This window comes from Doryrhamphus excisus, chromosome 18 (assembly GCF_030265055.1).
Source record: "Doryrhamphus excisus isolate RoL2022-K1 chromosome 18, RoL_Dexc_1.0, whole genome shotgun sequence".
Taxonomy (NCBI): Eukaryota; Metazoa; Chordata; class Actinopteri; order Syngnathiformes; family Syngnathidae; genus Doryrhamphus; species Doryrhamphus excisus.
The window spans coordinates 17,701,009-17,722,215 of NC_080483.1; the positions used below are offsets into that span (position 1 = coordinate 17,701,009).

At 44.7% G+C, this 21,207-nt stretch overlaps 3 protein-coding genes across 5 annotated transcripts; 2 read left to right on the forward strand and 1 right to left on the reverse strand.

The window, feature by feature from the left end:
- Nucleotides 1–249: 249 nt before the first annotated feature.
- On the reverse strand, nt 250–6,761 carry LOC131106345 (evC complex member EVC). 2 transcript variants are annotated; one of them, XM_058055305.1, is made up of 20 exons: nt 6,352–6,761; nt 6,167–6,283; nt 6,013–6,099; nt 5,663–5,889; nt 5,483–5,567; nt 5,238–5,336; nt 4,436–4,564; nt 4,195–4,353; nt 3,902–4,118; nt 3,337–3,485; nt 3,087–3,185; nt 2,783–2,992; nt 2,365–2,474; nt 1,916–2,117; nt 1,406–1,630; nt 1,195–1,327; nt 969–1,071; nt 763–889; nt 590–686; nt 250–515 (listed from the first exon to the last, which is right to left on the reverse strand). In XM_058055305.1, the coding sequence occupies exons 1-20, from the start codon at nt 6,529–6,531 to the stop codon at nt 364–366; spliced, it is 2,907 nt and encodes a 968-aa protein (XP_057911288.1). In that variant the 5' UTR covers nt 6,532–6,761; the 3' UTR covers nt 250–363. The 2 variants fall into 2 exon arrangements, with proteins under 2 accessions (XP_057911288.1, XP_057911287.1); XM_058055304.1 differs by having other exon boundaries at nt 1,195–1,330.
- A 194-nt stretch (nt 6,762–6,955) lies between these two features.
- LOC131106344 (limbin-like) lies at nt 6,956–16,957 on the forward strand. Of its 2 annotated transcripts, none has more exons than XM_058055303.1 (23): nt 6,956–7,438; nt 7,532–7,601; nt 7,823–7,989; nt 8,083–8,139; nt 8,777–8,963; nt 9,052–9,149; nt 9,249–9,314; nt 9,393–9,527; nt 9,730–9,869; nt 10,037–10,361; nt 10,625–10,864; nt 11,167–11,342; nt 11,424–11,583; nt 12,388–12,564; nt 12,652–12,944; nt 13,021–13,195; nt 13,407–13,553; nt 13,771–13,998; nt 14,863–15,080; nt 15,161–15,248; nt 15,345–15,520; nt 16,315–16,404; nt 16,556–16,957. In XM_058055303.1, exons 1-23 carry the CDS (start codon nt 7,214–7,216, stop codon nt 16,938–16,940), a joined length of 4,023 nt encoding a protein of 1,340 aa, XP_057911286.1. In that variant the 5' UTR covers nt 6,956–7,213; the 3' UTR covers nt 16,941–16,957. The 2 variants fall into 2 exon arrangements, with proteins under 2 accessions (XP_057911286.1, XP_057911285.1); XM_058055302.1 differs by having other exon boundaries at nt 6,957–7,438; nt 9,049–9,149.
- An 888-nt stretch (nt 16,958–17,845) lies between these two features.
- LOC131106346 (cytokine-like protein 1) lies at nt 17,846–20,885 on the forward strand. The gene is made up of 4 exons (XM_058055306.1): nt 17,846–17,988; nt 18,062–18,106; nt 18,866–19,012; nt 19,083–20,885. Exons 1-4 carry the CDS (start codon nt 17,848–17,850, stop codon nt 19,182–19,184), a joined length of 435 nt encoding a protein of 144 aa, XP_057911289.1. The 5' UTR covers nt 17,846–17,847; the 3' UTR covers nt 19,185–20,885.
- Nucleotides 20,886–21,207: the final 322 nt, after the last annotated feature.

Here is a 21,207-nt window from a genome sequence, read left to right on the forward strand (position 1 = left end):
ACCAAACAGACAAATGATGGTTTCATTGTAGTTCAATAGCAAAGCATCGACTGTAAATACCTTTTAGCTATTTTGGTTAAACGGTATGCTAGACATACCATAACTATGGGAGGGGTTTTATTTACCTAAACAGAAGAGGATGGGGGCTGTTATTGCTGATATTTGAAAACTAACTTAACATATAACTAGTTAAAAAAAACTTTAATAATGATGTGGTGTGCATGAAAAAACAGAGAAGATAACGTAGGGTCTAGGACTACATCATTTTTATTTAAACAGCAACAGAAGCAGTGTTGTCAGGGGAGGAGATCGACGTTAGAAGATATACATTACAAGACATACGGTATAAAAAAGGATCTGCTGTCAACTGAGATGAGACTCGTGCTCCCTTTTCTTCTTCTTTGCTGGTTTCATGATGGCTGGAGCTACAACCGTTGGAGTCAGCGACGGATTCAAGGCCGGATCCAGCGCTGGGTTCCGGGCAAGAAGGTCCATGATAGAGGCGTTACCATCCCCTGTTGAATTATAAAACCAGGAAGTAGACCAGAAACAACAGCGTCCTTTTATGCTCCAAAGGACACGTCCTTACCTGTGTTGTCATCTTCATCGCTGGGTTCTGGGTCTGGACGGTGGAGAGAAACCCGAGCCAAGGCCGCCAGCTGGCTGATGAAGCTTCTTTCCGCCTCCTGATGGACACGACAACAATGCTGCTCACAGGAAGCAGCCAACATCTCCATCCTGAGCGCCTCCAGAAGAACCAACCTGAAGCTGCCCATTGATCCCTGCTAAGGTTTGATCCTGGGCTACTTTTCTCTGTCTCAGCTCCTGGCACACCACGTCCAGTTCCAGATCCCACTGCTCTAACACCTTCCTTTTATGGAGCTCAACTCTAGGCAGAGAAGTCACGTTTGTTGAAGCAGTTCTACAATAAAACCAGAAGGAAATAGAAATACAGTTTTTGGCCGTACCTCTGTTGAAACTTAGCAGAGTTGGGTTTCCTGCTCCAGTTCTCCAGCTCTCCGAGCAGAGCTTTGTTCAGCTCACCGCTTTTGGAGTTCTGCTCAGTCTCATCTGCACGGACATGAAATGACATAAATGACACACGTTGCTAACATGCTAACATGCTAAATGACGACACTCATACGTATAGAATAAAGTCATAAGTCATAATAACGTGTGCCGTGTTGGTCTCACCAAGGTTTGCGTTTGGCCGCCGTGGTTGCAGGTTTTTAGCGACATCCTGCATGTGAGAGTAGTAGCTCTGGACGAGAGCGGCCACAGAATCTTTGGTCACGTACACGCTTTCCGAGGCGCTCTCTGCGAGTTGCTGCTGCAAGGAAGCAAATGTTAAGAGGGGGGCAGCTACTCATTGGGGGGCTGTCGGAGGAATGAATTAACTCGGTACGTTCGAGCCGCCATCCTTTCTGGGGTTGTTCTGAGAGTCGGAGGCCTGGCCTTCCATCAGCTGCAGGATGGCGTGGCTGACGGCGTTCCCTAGCAGTCGCTGCGCGTGATCCTGAACCAGCTCGGTCCCGGTTTCCAGCTCAGACAGGAACTCTTGCTGGAAACTGTGGCTCACCAGTTGGCTCTCGGGACCCAGATGCCTCTCTGCTAGGCTGGCACTGCTGGTCTGGGATTAGGACGTGAGGAACTGTAGATTAGCATACTGACTGGAATAGAAGATGACCCTTTTTCCAAGACCTGTTTGTGAGACTTTTCAGGGTCTCCGTTTGTGGCTACTTCTCTGCTGGTCACAGGATCGTGTGAGTATTGGGAAAAAACCCTCCATTGGGCGCCATCCGTTGGTGTGTAAGTGTCTAGCATATCGTTTTCAACCTTTATATTCGGATCAATACACTAACGTCTTCTGATCTGAAAAGTATTTTAACGGCCAGTTTGTGTTTATTCTGCCTACCTTCAGCGTGGAATCAACACAGGACTGGACCGTGGCGGGATCCTGCATCAGCAGAGCTCGGAAGTCGGTCTGAGAGAGAACCTTCAGCTTGGCCAGCCTCATCTCTTTGAGCACGTGCACGCAGAAGTGTCTGGCCAGGAAGTGGCGTTGCACGGATGCCAGCAGGTGCTCATATTTCCTCTCCAGCAGCGTCCCTGCTTGGCTGACAGAAAGGTCACATTTCCCAATAACATGGAATGAAGGGCATTCAATCAAGACTGGCCACCAGCCTGGGCCTAAGACAGCTGGGATAGGCTCCAGCATACCCGTGACGCTCGTGAGGATAAGCGGCATAGAAAATGGATGGACAGATAATTGAGTGATAATTAACTGAAGTGGTATCATGCAGCAATCATGTTTGATCTGACAAATCTGAAGTAAGTTTGACCAGAGGGACTTGGGACTTGTACCTGCTAAGTGTGTAGCTCTGTCTGAGCACCATGATTCGCAGGATCTTCATCTGCTGGTTACTCAGACGACCGAGGCTGGCGTGCATCAAAGCCATTGATTCGGTCCATACCTATAAAGAATGTATTCAATCCAACTTCACCTGAAAACGGTCACAGACACAAGATGGAATGCTAGGCCTCGAGGGTTATTTTGGCATGGTATGGATAAATCATATTTCCTCATGTAGCGCCAAGCCTTTGTTTGAATGAAGATTCTATTTCAAACACAATCTGACGTTTGAGGGATGAGCTGCTGCCTCTCCGTCTCGGTCGATATTGCCATATTGGATATTGGTAAGAATATCTAGCATTGAAATGCCATGTCAAACATGTCTTCCACGAGTACAAAGCATGACGGCGTCATGGAGGCCGGACGTACCTGTCGCTCTTGTTCCAGCTGAGCCCGCATTTGATCCAGTTGCAATTTGGTGGTTCTCTCCAACTGCTGCTGCTGGGCAGCCAGCTGGTGCTGCACGTCCATCCACAGGCTGTGACAGCCGTCAGCAGACACCTTGGTCTTGCAAACGGACCTACAAAAGATGTCCTTGGATTTCTCCTCTAGCCTCTTTGACCAGTCACTGCGGAGCTTCTAGACAAGACATTTAATGGACGGATGTAGCACACACACACACACACACACAGCATGTATTCTAAATACAAATGATAGGATTTGAACGTCTCACGGTCCAAAGGTCACAGAGCTCTTCAGCCATGCGGTCATCCTGCAGCAGCTCCAAGTCCCAAAGCTGCTGGCGTTGTTTTAACAGCAGCTCCTGGTACTCCTGGTGCAAACACGCATGGTTCGCATTTTCAACATGAAAGTTTCTTTAACTCCATAAACGATGATCACGATACAAGTGACTGCATTGATGGTGATGTCACACAGCAGGTCGTCCGTATGCATCGTGGTAAAATGGCGTCCTACGGACTGACCTTTGACAGCTGCTGTGAGTCACTGCGAGCCCGTTTGGGCTCCAGCGTACGACTCCTCTCCTTTGCTTGGCTCCTACGAAGCTTCTTACGCTTGCCATCCGCTTTGCTGCATTTTTCCATCACCGACTCCTTTGTTTTGAGGGTGTAATCTGGATTGGAACCAAAAGCTATTAGGGGTGAGCCTGACCAGCCCAGGCTATATATACTGTCCCGCATGCATTACAGGTTTGGCCCCTTGCTCAGGAGCACCCTGGCAGTACAGCCGGTAAGCAGACTAGTTGCCAGTTATGTTTAAGTTACAAATGATAACTCCTTACACTTGCAGTCTGTAATTCAGCCATTGTCTAGGTCTTTCAACGAGTGTCCTATAAATGGCCTATGCTGAATGGAGATGTGTAACAATTAGCGATGATGTAACAAGCAGGACAATTACAGCCGTCCTGAAAAGACCTGACCTTATTTGAAAGGAAAAAATGAGACTAATTTAAGTAGACCAGCGAGGCGGGGAATTATTGTTGCATTATTCCGTGATATTGATACATAGCTAAGCAGATGATCATCTAACCCTCTCTGCACTGCTGAAGGCCCTCTGCGAGAGCGTGCTGCATCTCTGAGAGTATTGCGTCCATGCTGCTGAAGGTCAAAACGTCTTCACTGGTCAGCTGCTCCAGCGTTGTAGCCATCAAGCTTTGCCTCAGAAACACTTCCTGCCGCAGCAAGGCAGGCTGGGATTGGAGGAGCCCTGTCAGCTCCTCCCACCACAACAGCTTCTGGTGGATTTGCTGGAGAGGAAAGGCAACAAAGCATCGCTCAAGCCGTCCAATTCCTCAAATAATGGCCACGACGAGTCCTGCCCACCTTTAGTTCTGCGTCCTGTGCTTTCATTAGATGGTTTTCCATCACAAGCAGAGCTTGGCTGAGAGAGGCAGTAGCGTCATGGGCTTCCGTCACAGTGAAACTACTGCTGGTCTTCATCACGTGGCACAGTTCCTCCACCACCTTGCTAAAACCTCTGGACTATCAAGAAGATTCCACATTACTGTTAAACTCTGATCTGATACTTTAAATGCGATTCTCTGTATGCACTCTGGTCTTTTACCATTTGAAGGTTCCGTTCTAGGAAATCCTTTTGGGCTCTCTCCATTTCCTCCAGAGTACAAGGAGCATCAGCAGTGGCGTCGCTGGCAGCATGGCCGGATGACCACTGTTTCTTCAGCTCCTCCACTTCCTGCAGGGACAACATATGCTTGAAGATACACGGTGAACACTTCAAAATGATTCATACTCCCACAAATCTTAAGATCATGTTGTCTTTTAGCTGGAAATAAACACAAGACGGCGGCACTGCAAGATGTTTCTCCACAAACAGTTGTGGAAAAGTAAGTGACGAGCACCAGGACATTGCAGCTATGGAGAAAAGATATCAGGGAACGTGCTGGAACGTGGTCAATGGTCATGGATGATCCTGCTGCTGAGGACAAGACAAATACTGAATCCCAGGAACTTTGTTACTTTCAGGGTACTTTGGCTTGTTCTTCATAACCATTGTTCTTCATATTCCATCACCTGCCGTCTTAAGATATTTCTGGTTTATTTCTTGACAGATAAAGATGTTCAACCTTAATATTTTTAAGTCAGAATTAGTAATAAATTAGTAGAAATATTATTTTTAAGCAAAAAAGCCTAAATCTATTGTATAAACAGGTGTGATTTGGATGTGAAATATACAATATCATTAAATATCTTGAATTCTATAGCTAACCAGCACAGTTGATGAAATATAGATTTAAAGGCTAAATTAATATATTCTTAATTCCTTTAGTGAGAACGTGAACAGAATTAGGGCGACCTGAAAATTCCACATCTTTTAACACAACTAAGTAACATTTGTGAAAAATTACCTTTTGCTGCAATTGAAGAATGTGTTTGGAGAAGTCTGCATCATTTTTGTCTTTTGGAAAATGGCTGCAAAATATCTTTTTCACCATTTGAAGGTATAGCTACAACACAAAAAAGGTTCTAATTAGGGAAGTAAATGTCCCAATACCACCTGTTTGGCATTTTTAAAACAGTCAGTTGCCAGGTATTTCTTCTCTTTTTCCTCCACTGATGGTCCAGCCCAATCCAAGTAAAGGTAAAACCTCACAATGTATGTTTCCTCTTGAAGTTGAGAGTAAAGCTGCTGCACATCCTGCAGAGCCAAACAGTGGAGGTTGATCCTTGCTTCAAAGCTGGAGAGAAATACACAGATATAAAGCCGCTTTTAAAACTCTGAATCTCAGCCACACTGCAAGGTCATGGTGAGAAATCCCTGTGGGACACAGACCCTGTTTGTGTCAACGTGTATGGGTAACGGGAAACCCTAACAAAGCTCTGGTTCTGCAGGCTCTTGGGGACCATTGAGGAGGAGATGAACTGGCTGCTGTAGTCATTGTCCAGCTCCTGGCTCATTGAGTCTTCGTCTGAGGAGGACAAGGACGAGTCCTCCTTTGGTATGGTTGCTAACTTGGAGCACTCGTGCAGTGAAGGGTTGGAGGCTCCATCTGCTAAAGGCTGCAACACAAATTGACACATTACTGGAAAGTCGTCATCAGTGGTTAATTAAGCATTCGCCCATTGAGACATTGATGTACTTTGATGACTTTGTGTCCCATGATACATGGCTGATGGACTTACTCTGTATTTCTGGTTGATGGGGTACACCACTTTTGCTTTGGATGCAAATGCTGCCACATTGCTATTTATAGGCGCCCGTTTCTCCTCCTGGCCAATGAGATAGGGCCAATTTGATAACATTAAATAACAAACCACAATAGATTAGAGAAAATACTTTGTTGTTCTTCGTTGCGGCAATCGTCGCCTCCTTTCTGCTGTTGCTGGCATGATGACTGGTGTTGTTTTCCACGTCTCCATCATCGGGCTCAAGCAGCCTCCTTGCATTGTGACCCTGGTGGAAAGTTGGAAGGCGTCAGAGTCGAAAGGGACGTGTGGTGCATACAGATGGCGTTTGCTTACCTGTCTCGTCAAAATTAAAGTCTTCAGGCAGAACACGTACAAGAGGGCAGCAGCTAGTATTCCAGATAGTCCTCCACAAAGTGTGGCGACTGTCAGCAGTGCCGTGTTGACGTGCAGCGACTCACCAAAAGACACCAAAACATCAGCACCACATTCGCTTGCTAGCTCCTGCTCCGACATTTCCAAATCCCAGCATCAAGCATGATTTTCGGGAAAAGTTACAAGCTGCTGAAAGCCACAAATTCCTCGACAACAAAATGGCGATCGTCTCTGTCACCACTAACATACCACCACAGTTTTGTGTGTGCGTTTATAAGCATGTTAAACTATTTCAGAAGAATCTTCGTTAAAAAAAAAAAAAAGCATCTGCATCAAACAAATCAAAACTCGGGTAAGATTCCAACCAATCAGCGACAAGAATAAATTTGCTTTCAACATAAAAGTTGTAGCGTTGAAAAGAGACAAGAGTATACAGGTTTAAACTTACATGAATTAATAATAAATTAATTAAAACTTACATAATTGTGTTATTTACTGTGCAGTTTGACATTTTGTGTATGATAACTGAACTATTTTATCGGTGTGTTTTTTAAATTTGAAAACCTCATCCGGAAATAGAAACTGCACTCGATCTTTTCCAAAACTTTGTCATTTCCCAAAGTTCCCAACTTTTGGAAATACTTGCGGAAAAAGCAATAGATTTGAAATGGGCGCATTACTCTTTGGACGTATCTCGTTCTTTTAAAAATGTGAAAGGATTAATTTAGTTTTTTTCACGACAATACAAGTTGTTGGCTAGCAGCTCTCCCAAGTGAGAGCTGGCAGTGGCCAGCTAGCCAAAACAAAGCTTCTGGTACATTTGATGGCGATAAAAATCACAATATGCTGCGTTATTTTAGTCAAACTGCAAGTGTTGTGTTTTTCTCCCACAACTCCATCGTCCAGCTTGTGTCCTAATGGCTTTCGAGGTGAGTCGCCGGGCGTCGTTTGGGGGTTTATTACCGGCCCTCCAAGTCCATGTAACGGGATCTGTCAGTATCCGTGCTGGTTCTCCACACTGTCTACAACCATTGTATCCAACAACACAGTAAGTAGCCCATTCATTCATATAGTTTCTTGCTTAATATCGATCAACTGATTTCACTGCAATGCATTTATTGGATTGTTTTTCATTTTCCAGATCAACTCCAGCTTCCTTGAAACGAAACATACTGGAGGGAACTCAGCATGGCATCAGCTTCATAGACATTGTGTGTACAGCCCATGGAAGTGTTTACAATGTGCAACATATAGGCAAAAGTACTGCAATGCACATCTGGGTTGAAGTTCTTTCTCATGCCAAAACATACAGGATAATTCCATGTTCAAAAAGCCAGCGTTCCACATTCATAACATTCATATTTACTATATTCATATTTACCAGAGAACCTCGAATGTGTGCATGTGACATGTTTTTCTTTGTGTGACACAGGTACAATGGAATTTTATTCTTCCAAAAGGCCCGTTTCTTCATCTGCTGCTGCCGGCCCTTGGACGCACTCTTTTTACACCTCATTTAGCCACATCACCACCATTTTACACCTTCGAGAGCGCAGAAGCTCGCTAACCAGGTTCAATCCTGGCCGCAGCCTGCCCCAGGTAATGGTTGATTTGGAATTGAAGGTTTTCCTTAGTCTGTTATACGTTTCCAAAAGAAAGAACGTTGAAGGTTACTCTTGGATCTTTCTGCAGCTTCAGAGTTTGCCACCTCCGTCCACCTTTGGGGTCAAGTTCCACAAATGTGCACAGGTAAAGTACTGTAGTTGTAGCTGTTTCAAAGTAGCACACAGGAGGTCAAACTTTAGCGTAGCAGCATCAGCATCAAACGTTTTTTCAGTTTAGCAAAATAAGAAACCAACAAATTCAGCATATCATAAATTTGGGTGTGTTTCTTAAATTTTGAACCCTAATGCTCACACAGTGGTATGGATAATTTATGGCCAAATTCTAATCTTATGACATCTCAGATACTGCAGAACTACAATGAATTGTTTAAATTAGTTTAAAAAAAGAACTTTTTAAAGTTTTCCCATAAGGCATTGCGTCCGACCTGCAGTGACGTCAGCTCCCTCTTATTTGTTTTGGGCTCCAGGTCCTCTGGCTTCCTCTGGTGGACATAAGCAGCACTGCAGCGCTATTTTCTATGCTTTCTATGCTCTCCTCCAATGAAGTGACTTATGGGAACCCTTTAAAATGTTGTTTTTTTCATATTAAATGACATATAACTTTTGAGTGTTAGTTGCTGTGTGATTAGTTTAATGTTGTTTGTAAAATTAAACCGTGAGTCAGACTATATTTACTAACGACGTCCTGCAATTTCAAATGTGTTGACAAGCTTGTTGTGAGTTTACTCATATCTCATATATATCAGTCATTTGCCCCCCAGGTCTTGGCTGATGCGGACCCTCCACAGTTGACATTCTTTCTTCTGATTCACAACCTGAGTCCCATGGGTGGCACCAACCTGTCTCAGGTGGCCATTCGGGACTCCATATTTGGAATAGTGCCTCTAAGAAGTGAAGGCAGAGTTGTGGAACGAGGATACCAAATGTTTGCCGTTGATTCTATCGCTGGTATGTCTGGGTTTTGTTTTTTAAACATGTCCCATTTTAAATATTTCTATTTTCAGTAATATTAAAACATATTTGAACTTTTCAGCAGGATCCCAAATTATTGTCAATTATACCGCTCAAATAAGGAGTCATAAAAGCGGAGTTCTGGATCTTCCTGCTTTTCTCACCTTCTCTAATTTATCACAGGTAGGTTCTATTGATTAGTTGTTTTAAACTTTTCAAACCTTATGCATTATTATTATGGACACCACTACTCTACACTACACTTTCTCCAATTTCCCACAGAATGACGTCAGCATGTATGGTCCATTGACAGCTAATCTAACATTGAGGGTTAATTCCACCGACAGAGTAAGTTGTGCTACACAATGTTGTTTATGTATTCTAAACTTGTGAGCAATGTCATTTTCTTTTTCTTTTGTTTTGTAGATTCATCCAAATCATGGTGTGCACTTTGCTGGATTTGTCAGCGGGTTTTTTGTAACTTTGGTGCTACTGTTGCTTGGCTTTCTGGCCATGAACCTCGTAGGTCCCAGAACCAGACTGGGTCTTCTCCAGCAAAAGGTAATACCATGTGTGTTCTACTGTTACAAATAAACACGGTTCAACCGAGATGAATACCTGAAACAATATTTTAATTTAATACGCTGTATAATAATTTAAATAATATTTTATTGTGTCATGCTATGTACATTATACATGGTTTACATCAGTTTAATCTAATTTGCTACTTTCCTTTTCATGATATTTTTGACTTTATTCTCAGAAAAACAGAGGTGATCCAGATCCAGAGTATGCAGATTATGACATGAATGAGACCGCCAAAGATGAAGCAACGTTTGAGGACAAGATTGTTGACATCATGGTGCTGGAAGAGCCGCAGAACATGGACCAGGCTTTGGAAAAGTGAGCAGCTGATTGCAAACAATAATCTTTCAATACTTAAGCATGTTTTGGTTTCCTCCAGGAAGTACATTTTTACGGTGATATTTTCTAAATGTCTCATATGACAAATTCAAATAAAGTGTAACAATTAACATATGTTATCTATGCCGATGCATTGTCTTTTTTAGCCTTGAAATGTCCACGCTGCTGCACGCCACCAACAACCTGGAGGCCACGAGGATTCAGATTTATAAGGACTTGCTGTCTATCTTATTGGGCCGCCTGCGGTCTCGCGGCCAGGTCAGCGCCCAGGCCCAGCAGAGACTTCTCAGTGTTCTCCACGGGCAGCTGCTGGGTATGGAGGGTCGGCTGAAGGAGGAGCGAGGGGTCCGCATGGCTGCGCTTGCAGGCCAGTGTAACCTGGAGACCAGAGAGGAGATGGAAGCGGAGCATTGTAGGGTAGCTGCAGAGAAGGCCCAGGCTGAGCTGCTGTGTCACCGTGCAGATCAACAGGTCGTCCTAAAATAATGAGTAGACATGTTTTCGCTTTAAATCCTATATGTGAGTAGACAAGTTATGTGGCGTATTGCAACTATAATAATAATTTGGTACTTGGCTGTAATGCCTTAGTGCTCACTGTGTAAGGCCATAAAAAGTGTAGCTTAACTATCCTAATATTGATCTATCCTAATATTCCTTGTGCTTATTGGGCTGGTGAATATACAGAATCTACTATTAGATGTAGCCCTTAATGTAGACCCTGTTGACTCCTTTAGGAGCTCCTCCAGTATAGTGTTCTGCTGGAGAAATTGCACAAGCTGGGCCAGGCTCACCTGCAGCGCATCCTGTTGGTTCGCCACGAAGAAGCCTCTGCGAAGGTCCAGAGGCAGATCATTGAATGGCGTCGTGTGGAGCTTCATAAGATCTTCTCTGAGGAGCTGGAGGAGGCCACAAAGATGGGCGAGTTGGAAACAGACATAGCCCAGGTTCTTCAGCACAGCTACTTGGAGTGTCAGGTGAGCAACCAGTGAAGTCACGGTCACGTGCCGTATATGTCTTGCTCATGAATAATTGACTGTGTTTGTTGAATGGGAAATTGGTGAAAGACTCTCAAATTTAAAAAAACGCAATTATTATAGGAACCTGATTGTTCCTATAATAAGATGCCCAGTGGGAGACATTTCATTTGTAGTTGAAATGTTTTTTATTGGGATTTCTGGTACATAGACAGTAGGTACAGACGCTTTTACTTCAGCTTCCAACCTGAAAATCGCTGTTTACTTTGCAAGTGCATGATGTGACATTTCTCTGTGTCCAGGATCAGCTGGAGGAGATGCTGGATGTGGTCGTGGCCAACTGGCGTTATATACTAGCTGAGCGCCACGCCCAGAGGAAGTTCCTGTTGCACAGCCTCCACAGCCTCAATGGTCTTATTTCCGACACCTTCTCCAGCACCTCCTGCAATCTGGACAACTTGTTCGCACATGTCAAAAGGTTGCCGTGTTGTCATTTAATCATTTGCTGCTAAATATGGACGCTATTCAGTTGATCACATGTTGGTGTCTTCCCCACCAGAGGGAGCAGTGTGTCTGCTGAACAGCTCCATCAGCTCCAAGAGAAGGCCCAAAAGGATCTGATGACGGTGAGGCAGAGACTGGATGAGGCGCTTGGTCAAGAGAAGAGAGCCTTGCGATGTGGACTCATCAAGAAGAGGAGGGAGCTCATCGCTAACATGGTTAGGAACATTTACAGTCGTATTGTTACAACTCAGTACATGAATGGCATATTAGCTCTGCTTCTTAGCACACCCCGTGCTTGCACTACAAGAAGCTAAACATGATAAAAACGGTCTATTTAATAGACTTGGTCCTCTTCTAGGTACGCCTACTCTGCCGTGATTGGTCCCTCCCTAGCACTCCCGAGGACTTTTACTAAGTGCAGGCAATGTGACAGTAGAACTCCATCCATTTTCTCTGTCAAGTCAGTTCAGTGTTTGTATTATTTCAGTATTTGGTATGATCTCCCTACAACGTCTGGTCATGCTCCCGAAGAGCAATTCTAACAGGCTTCATTCTGATAACCCCTTAGTTAATGCAAGCAGAGGCAAGGACTTGGGCAAAGGTGTCTCAACACCACACGCCGTTATTCACTGCTGGCTCTTGTCTTTATGCCACAGCTAAAATGTGCATGCCATTCCCGAGGACTCCAAATTCAACTTTACAATGGAGAGCTCCACCAAACCTCCTTTTGGTCCCGAGAAACAGCTCTTGTGTCGGGTCCAAGACTGTGTCGGTATGCAGTCTCTGCAGTTGCACTCAAGCCTCATTGTAAATTATATTTACGGGTATATGCAAATTTGCCAAACTTGCAAATAGTTTGCAATAACCCAAGAAAACAGGTTCAATAACTCAGCAGATGTGATATGACAAATGGTCACATTTCATCCATTGAATGTTTGCGCCTTTCAGAAATAAATGTAATTTGCAACTGGGGTTGTATAAAATCACGTGCAATTAATGAGGTGTCCTACATTGTGCAGCTTAGGGTGCACATGCAGAGACAGAAGGACCTCTCTGGTCTGTCAAAAAATCAAGATGGGAGCATCGAAGTAGCCCGGCAGCTGCGCTGTTGGCAGGACCTACTCACGTCTTGTAGCTTGGAATTTGCTGAGCTTATCAATAACATGGACGAGGAGGCTGCAGCGGACATCCGCAAGGTGCAGTAGCAATATAAACACTCACCCAATGAAAAATACTCACAGGGCTACATACAACTATTTGGGCGTCCTCGCTCTTTTGTCCAGGTGACCATGCGTGTGATCCAGAGCTCCATGGCAGAGGTGAAAGCCATCCAGCCCTCTACAACGCAGACCCTGCTCACTCTCCTGCCTCCAGGCATGCAGCGCTCCCTGGTACAGGTAGAACCCGAGGCAGGCCAAGGAGGGAGCACACTCCTGCAGGGCCAAGAGAGGCTGCATCAGGAAGGCAAAGCAGCCTTACACACCCTCAGCTCTACCAGGGATAGCCTGCAGAAGGCCATGGAGGAGGAGCTGCAGGAGCAGAGGGAGCTCAGGGCTCACTGCAGAGCTTTCTTCAGGTCAGCGTGGGGATAGGATGGAATGACACCAGTTAGTCCTGCTAATCCTAACAGTCCTGTCGGGTTTTCTTCCCAGATGTTTGTGCTCATCCCAGTTGACTCTCTCTGATGACGAGCAGATAAGAATAAAAATGGAGTTCCAGAAGTGTCTTTCTGTGATGGACCGCTGCCTTATGCTGCCCCACGCCGTGTCCAGAACCAAAGTCCACTCATCCCTCTCAAATTGGAGGAAGGACAGCGAGCGACAAATGGTGAGCACATCCACCTCATGCATCATAAATTCGCTTCACTGTAATTTGCCCCTGAAGCCCCAGTGGCTTTGATGGTGATATGGTTGTGCCCCGCTGTGATATGACTCACTTATGAGACAAGTAGGCATTTTCATTTCTAATCACACTGGAACAGCAGGCTTGGATTCATTTCTAAACTCCATAGTGGACATTCTGTTCTTTTTTATTGCAGATAAATCCACATTTCAAGGGAAAACCCACTGAGGCCAGTCAGAAAACACAAGACACGGCTGACCTATTTCATGTGCACAAAAAGCTCAAAGAGCAGATAAAGCTGTTTGAGAAGGAGCGTGAGATGGAAAACATTGTTAAAGACAAGGTACGACACATAAGGGAAAGTCATTGTTACTGCGTTCAATATATCAGCCCTGTTTTTACATGTCAGCAACCTTCATTCATTTATATTGTATGGACAAAAGTCATGGAAATGGCTTAAGGAAGTGAAAATGGAAGAAAAACATAACTACTGTATGATTAATGGATAAATGGATGGTGAGGTGCTTGATCCGGCATGAATACTGCAATGCATCCTGCAGGTGGTGGAGGAGATGAGAAAGGAGAGAGAGGACTACTTGCGTTCTCAGGCCGACAGCCTGGCAATGCAGATGGCTGCCATTCACTGCCAGAAGGCTGAGAGGAGAACCAGAGTGTTGGATACGTCCAGAGCACTGCTCACGCTGCACAGCCTTCTCATTCATCACCTTCGAGAGACAAAGAGTCTGGACAGACGAGAAATGGCCCAAAGTATCCAGAAGCACTGTGCGGTAGGGGGGATTTTACTTCATCATTCCCGCCGCCAAGCGCAGCGCGAGGTTATGTTTTTGCCGGTGTTTATCTGTTTGGTTGTTTGTGTTCAAAATAACTTGAAATGTTCTGTATGGACTTGGAAGAAGTTTCCAAGAATTGTCGGAATTGGGCTTCGGAAGAACTGATTAAATTTAGGGCTGAGCCAGATCACCGTCTGGATCCAGGAATGTTTTAAATTATTATTTAACACTGCGAGATAGGACTATTTTAGGCATTTGTGCATATAGCTCTACAAATAAAAGTGGTCGGAGTATTTGTTCAGGACATTTAGCCTTCCTGGTAAATTGCGCTATCATGCTTGGTGTTCACATATTAGCATTGGTAGCATGTTAATGTTCGCGTACTAGATTTTTTTTTCTATTTTCATGGGTACACACCACTATCATAATAGGTGTTAGCATGCTAATGTTAGCATTGGTAAATTGCTAATGTTTGAATAGTAGTATTTTTAGCCATTTAATGGATAGACATACAGTGTTAGTATTCCGATATTAGCATGTTAGCATTGTGAGCATGCCAACATTAGCACAGTAGCATTATTAGCCATTTTCATGAATATAAAGACACTGAGAGCTGTCATGCTAGGTGTTGGCATGCTAACATCATTACATGAACATTTTTAGCATTTTCTGATATATGCACTTTGTGCAAAACAATTTTCAGACATTTGCACATGTACTGTATACCTAAAGTTTTGTCCAGTGGGTGTATAGTGGCCAAATGTCTTGCCAAAATAATCTATTCATATATGTTGTACTTAGTCGATTGCTTGAACTTCTCACTTTTAATGTGATTATTACCTTTTTGCTTCTTTGCTCCAGGGCTTGGAGGAAGCAGAACATCATTTACAGGACGAGATTGGAAAGCTGGACAGCTTAGAATCAGATCGTAGGTCAAGTCAAACACACACAGAGGATGCAGATGCTGAGGAGGACAACAAGGAGAACCTGTTTGGGGTGCAGCAGGAGAGTAGAATGTCATACATCCTCCAGGAGGCTCTCAATAAGTGCGATGAAGTCATTGCAAGACTGGCTCTGAGGTGGGCCTGCAGGTTGTCACTATCAGGGAAACACCGGAGGCTTTGTGTTCACCTACCAACTAATCAAAGTTATACATCAGCTTGCAGGAGATGACCACCAGCAATCAGGCAATGGAAGATTTAAGAGAACATATACAGCTCAAGAAACTTCATTCCAACTGTGATCAGGTTTTACACAAGCCTATGGATAGAATTCTACAGTATGTGGATGTGCTTCATTCACTTGGTATATTTAATCACCGTGTTGTCCTCTTTCTTTCTCAGGACCTAATGTTTGCATCTGAACTGATCAAACAGAGTCGGATATCTGTTGACATTCTCCTTGAGCTTCTACGGCTGCTCATGCCCACAATGCCTGAGAGTGAACTTTTGGGCATCACTGACGCCCTCTGCCCCAAGCAGCACCGTGGTTCATCCTCCACAGAGCAGGAGCCTTCTGGGTAAGGAGTGAATCACTGATGTCCTATTGACTTGCTTAATAAGTGCCTCTACACTGGGGGTGTACTTGTGCACACATATCATCTACAGTCGGTTTCGGTTGACTTGTGCGTGCACATGGCCCTGCAGCGTATGCGTCATAGATTGTATAACAATGTGAGGGCCAGTCACTTTGCACAGTATAAACAATGACTGAGTGAAATAAGCCCCAACGTTCATAAATACAGTGGTGTACTGTCTAATGAGAGCTGTGTAGAGCTGTGTGGCCTTAGTCATGAGGATAGATCAGTAATCTGTCTCGGAGAAAGTCATTAGTAAAGAATCATGGGAATCATGGGAACAATAAATGTTGTTTGAACAGTTCCACGAGGGTCATTTTCCCAAATCCAAGATGAAGAGATGAATGGTTTTAGCCATCATTTAGTCAAGTCTGGCCCCGGTTGAGTTGGGATTAAATTACTGCTGAATAATGTCCCACGCATGAGATCCTTTGGATCCGAGTGCAAACCGCTGAAGGGATGAAAATGATGCCAGTGTTTTTCTTTTCTTTCCCCCCCAACTCTTTTGCTTTCCTTTTTTGTATTTGGTTCCAGTTTACCACATACGGCATTTGTAAAGGCCTTCAGGCTGACATATTACGACAAAGGTGGCAAATGATTGTTTTGCTGTTGTCAAGGGAAGACAAAGTCTGTTATTATTATTATTATTGTGATATCCATATCTTTATCAAGAGTTTTCTTACACCTGATGGCTTGCATGACAGCCATCAAGTTGACATGAATGACTCTCTGAACAGGTCTAATCTGCTTCTTCCTGTCAAACTGAGGGAGGACCTTGTGCACAAGAGTATGCTAAACATGCCGAGTTGCTGTGCGGAAAGCATGAGGTGAGTAACCACAGCGCTCACCATCAGGCCCGGTCCGACCTCCAGTACTCATAAACACGGCTGGCCTCACCGGGATGCGTGAGGCATACTGTACTGTATACCAGGTACACATGTGAAGACTCCCTAAAACAGCAGCTCCTCTGTCATCTAGATCTCACAGACTCCAGGAAAAGAGGCAAAGCCTGATGGAAAGACTTCTCCCCTCTTCCGGCCCGCCACTTCCAACAGACGTTGCAGTAAAAGGGAAGACGGACAGCTTTACGAACGCAAAGCAGCATCCGTTTAAGCACGGCGAGGCTGCCAAACAAAGGAACACAGAGGCGGGGAACCAAACACTGCACAGCTCAGCAGAAGAAGAAGACGCGTTAGCGACCTCGGCCAACGTGGATGTGATCTGCCAGGCCACTGGTGAAAGGCTGTTTGTCTTTCGTGATCCACCTCAGTCCCACGTTAGTATTCCCTCCCCCAGGAGAAAAAAGAAACGGAACTTTCTGAATTTGAAGAAAGGCTTAGTCACTCCAACATCCCAAACCTGATCCTCACCCTTAATCATCCACCCATCCATTTGTTTTACACCGCTTCTTCTCTTTGGGGTGATGGGTGAGCTGGAGCTTTTCTCAAGCAGACTAGGGTGTGAAATGGGGTCACCAGCCAATTGCTCCACACAGATGCACCACATTTAATTAGCCATAATTATTATTATTTTTGAAACTAAGTGAGAAACAACAAATGTGTTTTTTAAAACTGTTTCAATTGCTTTTATTTCAAATAAAAAATACGGGATACGGCCGGATACTGGAGATCCCCACCAAGAGAGCTCCACCAGGGGCTTTATTGTAATGTCATGTAAGTTTTGATATATTCAATATACATATTCGCCTCTTCTGCATCTCCCAGTCAAGCCCCAACAACAATCGGCAAACGATGAAAAAAATGTAATCCCACCAGAGTTCACAAAAAAACACGAACTGCTGCTTGTCAACCGTGAAAACGTGTCATTGAACACACATTGGTAGACGGTCCCTGGACTGCTCAATCAATTTTAGTCAAACTGCCCACAAGACGGCTCGTTTTGATAAAAGCTGAGTTGTAGCTGTTTGTATGTGTTGCCACGGTTGGAAAGAGGTCATTTGCTATGTAACAACCTTTGGTTTGGGACCCCCCTAAAACAATGGTTCACACTGCTGTTTACGTGGGTGAAATGCACGACATCGTAAACGCTTTCATCTCCAAGTGACACTTCTCCACTGGACTGCAAAACACAGCAGCAGTAGCCGAACGTTTCCCTCCGTGTTGCCATGCGTCCACGTCATCTATCTTTTTTCTATCCCTCCATCATTTAAAGTTCAAGTCCTCCTCTTTACGACTTCAGTGAACGGATTCCATTTCGCAAGCCCTGCGCGCAGACTGACAGGCACGCAGAGCACTTCAACCACCACAAACATGAAGTTGGGATTAACCATCGTGTGCTTGAGCTTCGTGTGTCTGTCGCAGTGTGCGCCTCCGACGTGTTACTCAAGGGCACTCGGCCTCAGCAAAGAAGTGATGACCCTGCTGGATAAGATTCACACTTATCATCGCACGGTAAGACATTTCCTTCCGGCCCGTCGTCGATGGACTGTACGTTGTTTTCATTTGGCTTGTCTTGTTTTGCTAGAAAGCGTGTGCACGAGACCTGCCCGCCATCTTCCTCGACGTGCATGTAAGTTCCAACAGTTACCGGTCACAACATTAGGTACACCTTATGTGGAGCAAGTGAGCATACCAGAGAATATAATACGGTTGGGATCTCGCCTACCCACCAAAATGACTTTTACAGCATATTTTGTGGCGTTTTGTACAATAGGAATAGCAAAGATGTTTGTCGTTGATATAACCGAAGTTAAGGCTAGCATGCTCTACAAAACATGCTAACATGTCCTGGTTCGAGCTACGCTAGCCGGCTCCTCCTCAGATACCAAATCATTGTAACCTCAGGTCCAGTGTGAGCCCGGGGTAAGAGCAGCTGTATGAATAGGATCTAAAAATGGCCGACAGGAGTTCCCGCTGGAGGCCGTTAGCATTGTTTACTACTGTGGTTGCTCATGCTCGGGAAACCGCTGCCCCTGGCGTTTGGGTAAAGAATTGCAGGCCACACGCCCCGCTCTCCAACAGGATCAGACATAGACTATGTCGGTCGGGGTTGTATGTTAGAAACGTGTTTTTCTTCATTTTTCTCAAACCAGCGGGTCAAAGCTTGTTTCGGCCACTACAAGAGAAAAATAAGTCCAAATTCACATGTGCCACCTTCTTCCCCAAAGCCTTGGTCATACCACATTTGGCACATCCTCGTCTGTATCTCATGATTTCCACCTTTTATCTCACAATTATGACAGTGTAAACATAACGGATGAAAACTTTTTTCATTGCGGACCTTTTCTAGTGCCAGTCCAAACAACACAACGTGGCTTTGTCATTGTAGAACTCCTGCGTCACAACCAAGCTGCGTGACTTCCTGTACGTGGTTCTCAACCACCCCAGCCAGTACTGCAGGGAACGGCCCAGGATAGTGCTGCTCAAGCGGAAAATCCAAAACTTGTACTCCATCATCACCAGGATTTGCTATCGGGTGAGAGCATCTGGAATATCTGCCCCGGGTCTGACTCCAGCGTGACCTGGTCTCTTCATTGCTTTGGCAGGACCTGGTGTTTTTCACAGACGACTGTGAGGCCATCGATACCGGACACAGCAGGCCTCACTTTGCCGAGGACAGGCTTCAGCTTCTGCAGGAGGAGCGATAAGCAACACAGGGAGTAGCCCCGAATGGGCACCCAAATACCCAGCACCCACACCAGTACAATGCAGTGTAGTCATGCTAGCGGCTACGCATGCTTACATTCCTGCAATCAGGCACAACTTTCCACAGGAAATTTGCTGAATGCCAACCATGCCGACGCAAACCTTGAAATAATAAATGCTTGTGAGTCGGGCTAAGCCTCTGCTTACGCTAGCAGGGCTGATCAAAGCTTTGTGTGTCGTTGGAGAGAACGAGGCCGTGTTGCCATAACCCTGCTCTGACTCACATGTCCTAAAAGGAGCACTGTTGGCATCTCCAACGTGTCTTTTGGAGGGAGTAGGTACAGTAGCGTTGCTTCCAGTCATTGTTTGGATGGCTTGAAAGCAATATAGGTACTAAAATATCGTATTCGTCTAGATCAGGTTAACACTTTCATATTATTGTACTTACCCTATGCTTGCCTGTCTTCTATATATATATATATATATATATATATATATATATATATATTTTAACGCTTCCCTTTACACTATACACCAGAATAAACATTTGGTTTTGTCATGGTTTATTGATTATCTGTCTTTGTGATTTATTAGTGGCCACATCCTGACTTCCTTGCTAAAACACTTCGAGGGCGTACACTGCATTCATTCTCAATGGACAAAGCTGGTTTTTAACGTAGTATTTGTGTCACACATTGAATTAGTTATAGAAATAGTTCATGGGTTGCGGAATTAATATATAACTATATATATATATGTGTATATACTTCTACTGCATGTATTAAAAATAGCTTCCGACTAACCGGCCAGTCAGAAGTAAAGATCCTGTATCGCGTATAAAAACCTTGTGATGTCCATCCATCCTCTGTGCCACGTATCCTCACTCGCTGGGGTATGCTGGAGCCTATCCCAGCTGTACTGGTGGCCAGCCAATCACAGGGCACATATAGACAAACAACCATTCACACTCACATTCATACCTATGGACAATTTGGAGTGGCCAATTAACCTAGCATGTTTTTGGAATGTGGGAGGAAACCGGAGTACCCGGAAGAAAGCCACACATGCACGGGGAGAACATGCAAACTCCACACAGAGATGGCCAAGTGGAGAATTGAACCTGGCCTGTGTGACGTACCTAACCACTCCCCCACCATGCAGCCCCCTTGTGATGTCACAATACCTAATCAAACTTTGAGCCTATTCTTATCTAGAAGTATTGTTTCCATACACTTTAGTCGCCCGTTTGAGCCTATCCACATGCGTCACTATGGCAACCGCCACTGAGCAGGAACCTTTTTAAAAGTGCTCCAAATGTGTCAAATTGCAAGGGAATTGGTTGTGCACTCGCTGCCCCCATCAGGCTACTCCACAGACCTACAACGCGTCAATGTGAGTACTTTTTACTTTTGCATGTATATGTACAGTATTGCTTCCTGTGTGTTTTTTGTGTGTAAATAATGACCAGGATGTACAGTGTTGTTGTTGATGTGTGTTTGGGCATATAAAGTCACATGTAGTATACTGTACAACCCTAACTCACAGAAATTCTTGGAGATGACCCCCGGGTGTCCGCCATGCACCCGCCATGCATCCACCATGCATTCACCATGCATCCACCATGCATCCGCCATGCACCCACCATGCATCCACCATGCATCCGCCATGCACCCACCATGCATCCACCATGCACCCGCCATGTACCCACCATGCACCCACCATGTATCCGCCATGCACCCACCATGCATCCACCATGCACCCGCCATGCATCCACCATGCACCCGCCATGCAAGTTAATACAGAAAACAAACCACAGGTATTGGGGGTTTTGATATGCAATACCGCATTCTGCCACAAGATGGTACTGTTGGCCAACATTCTCCATCACATGACTTTCAAATAACTTAACCTGACTCAATTTATGGATCAGATGCACACTTGGCTCATCACAATTGTGGTTTTGCAACATTGATTAAATAATTTAGAAGAATTCTACATTTTACTGTGTAAAAATAATAAGTGTAA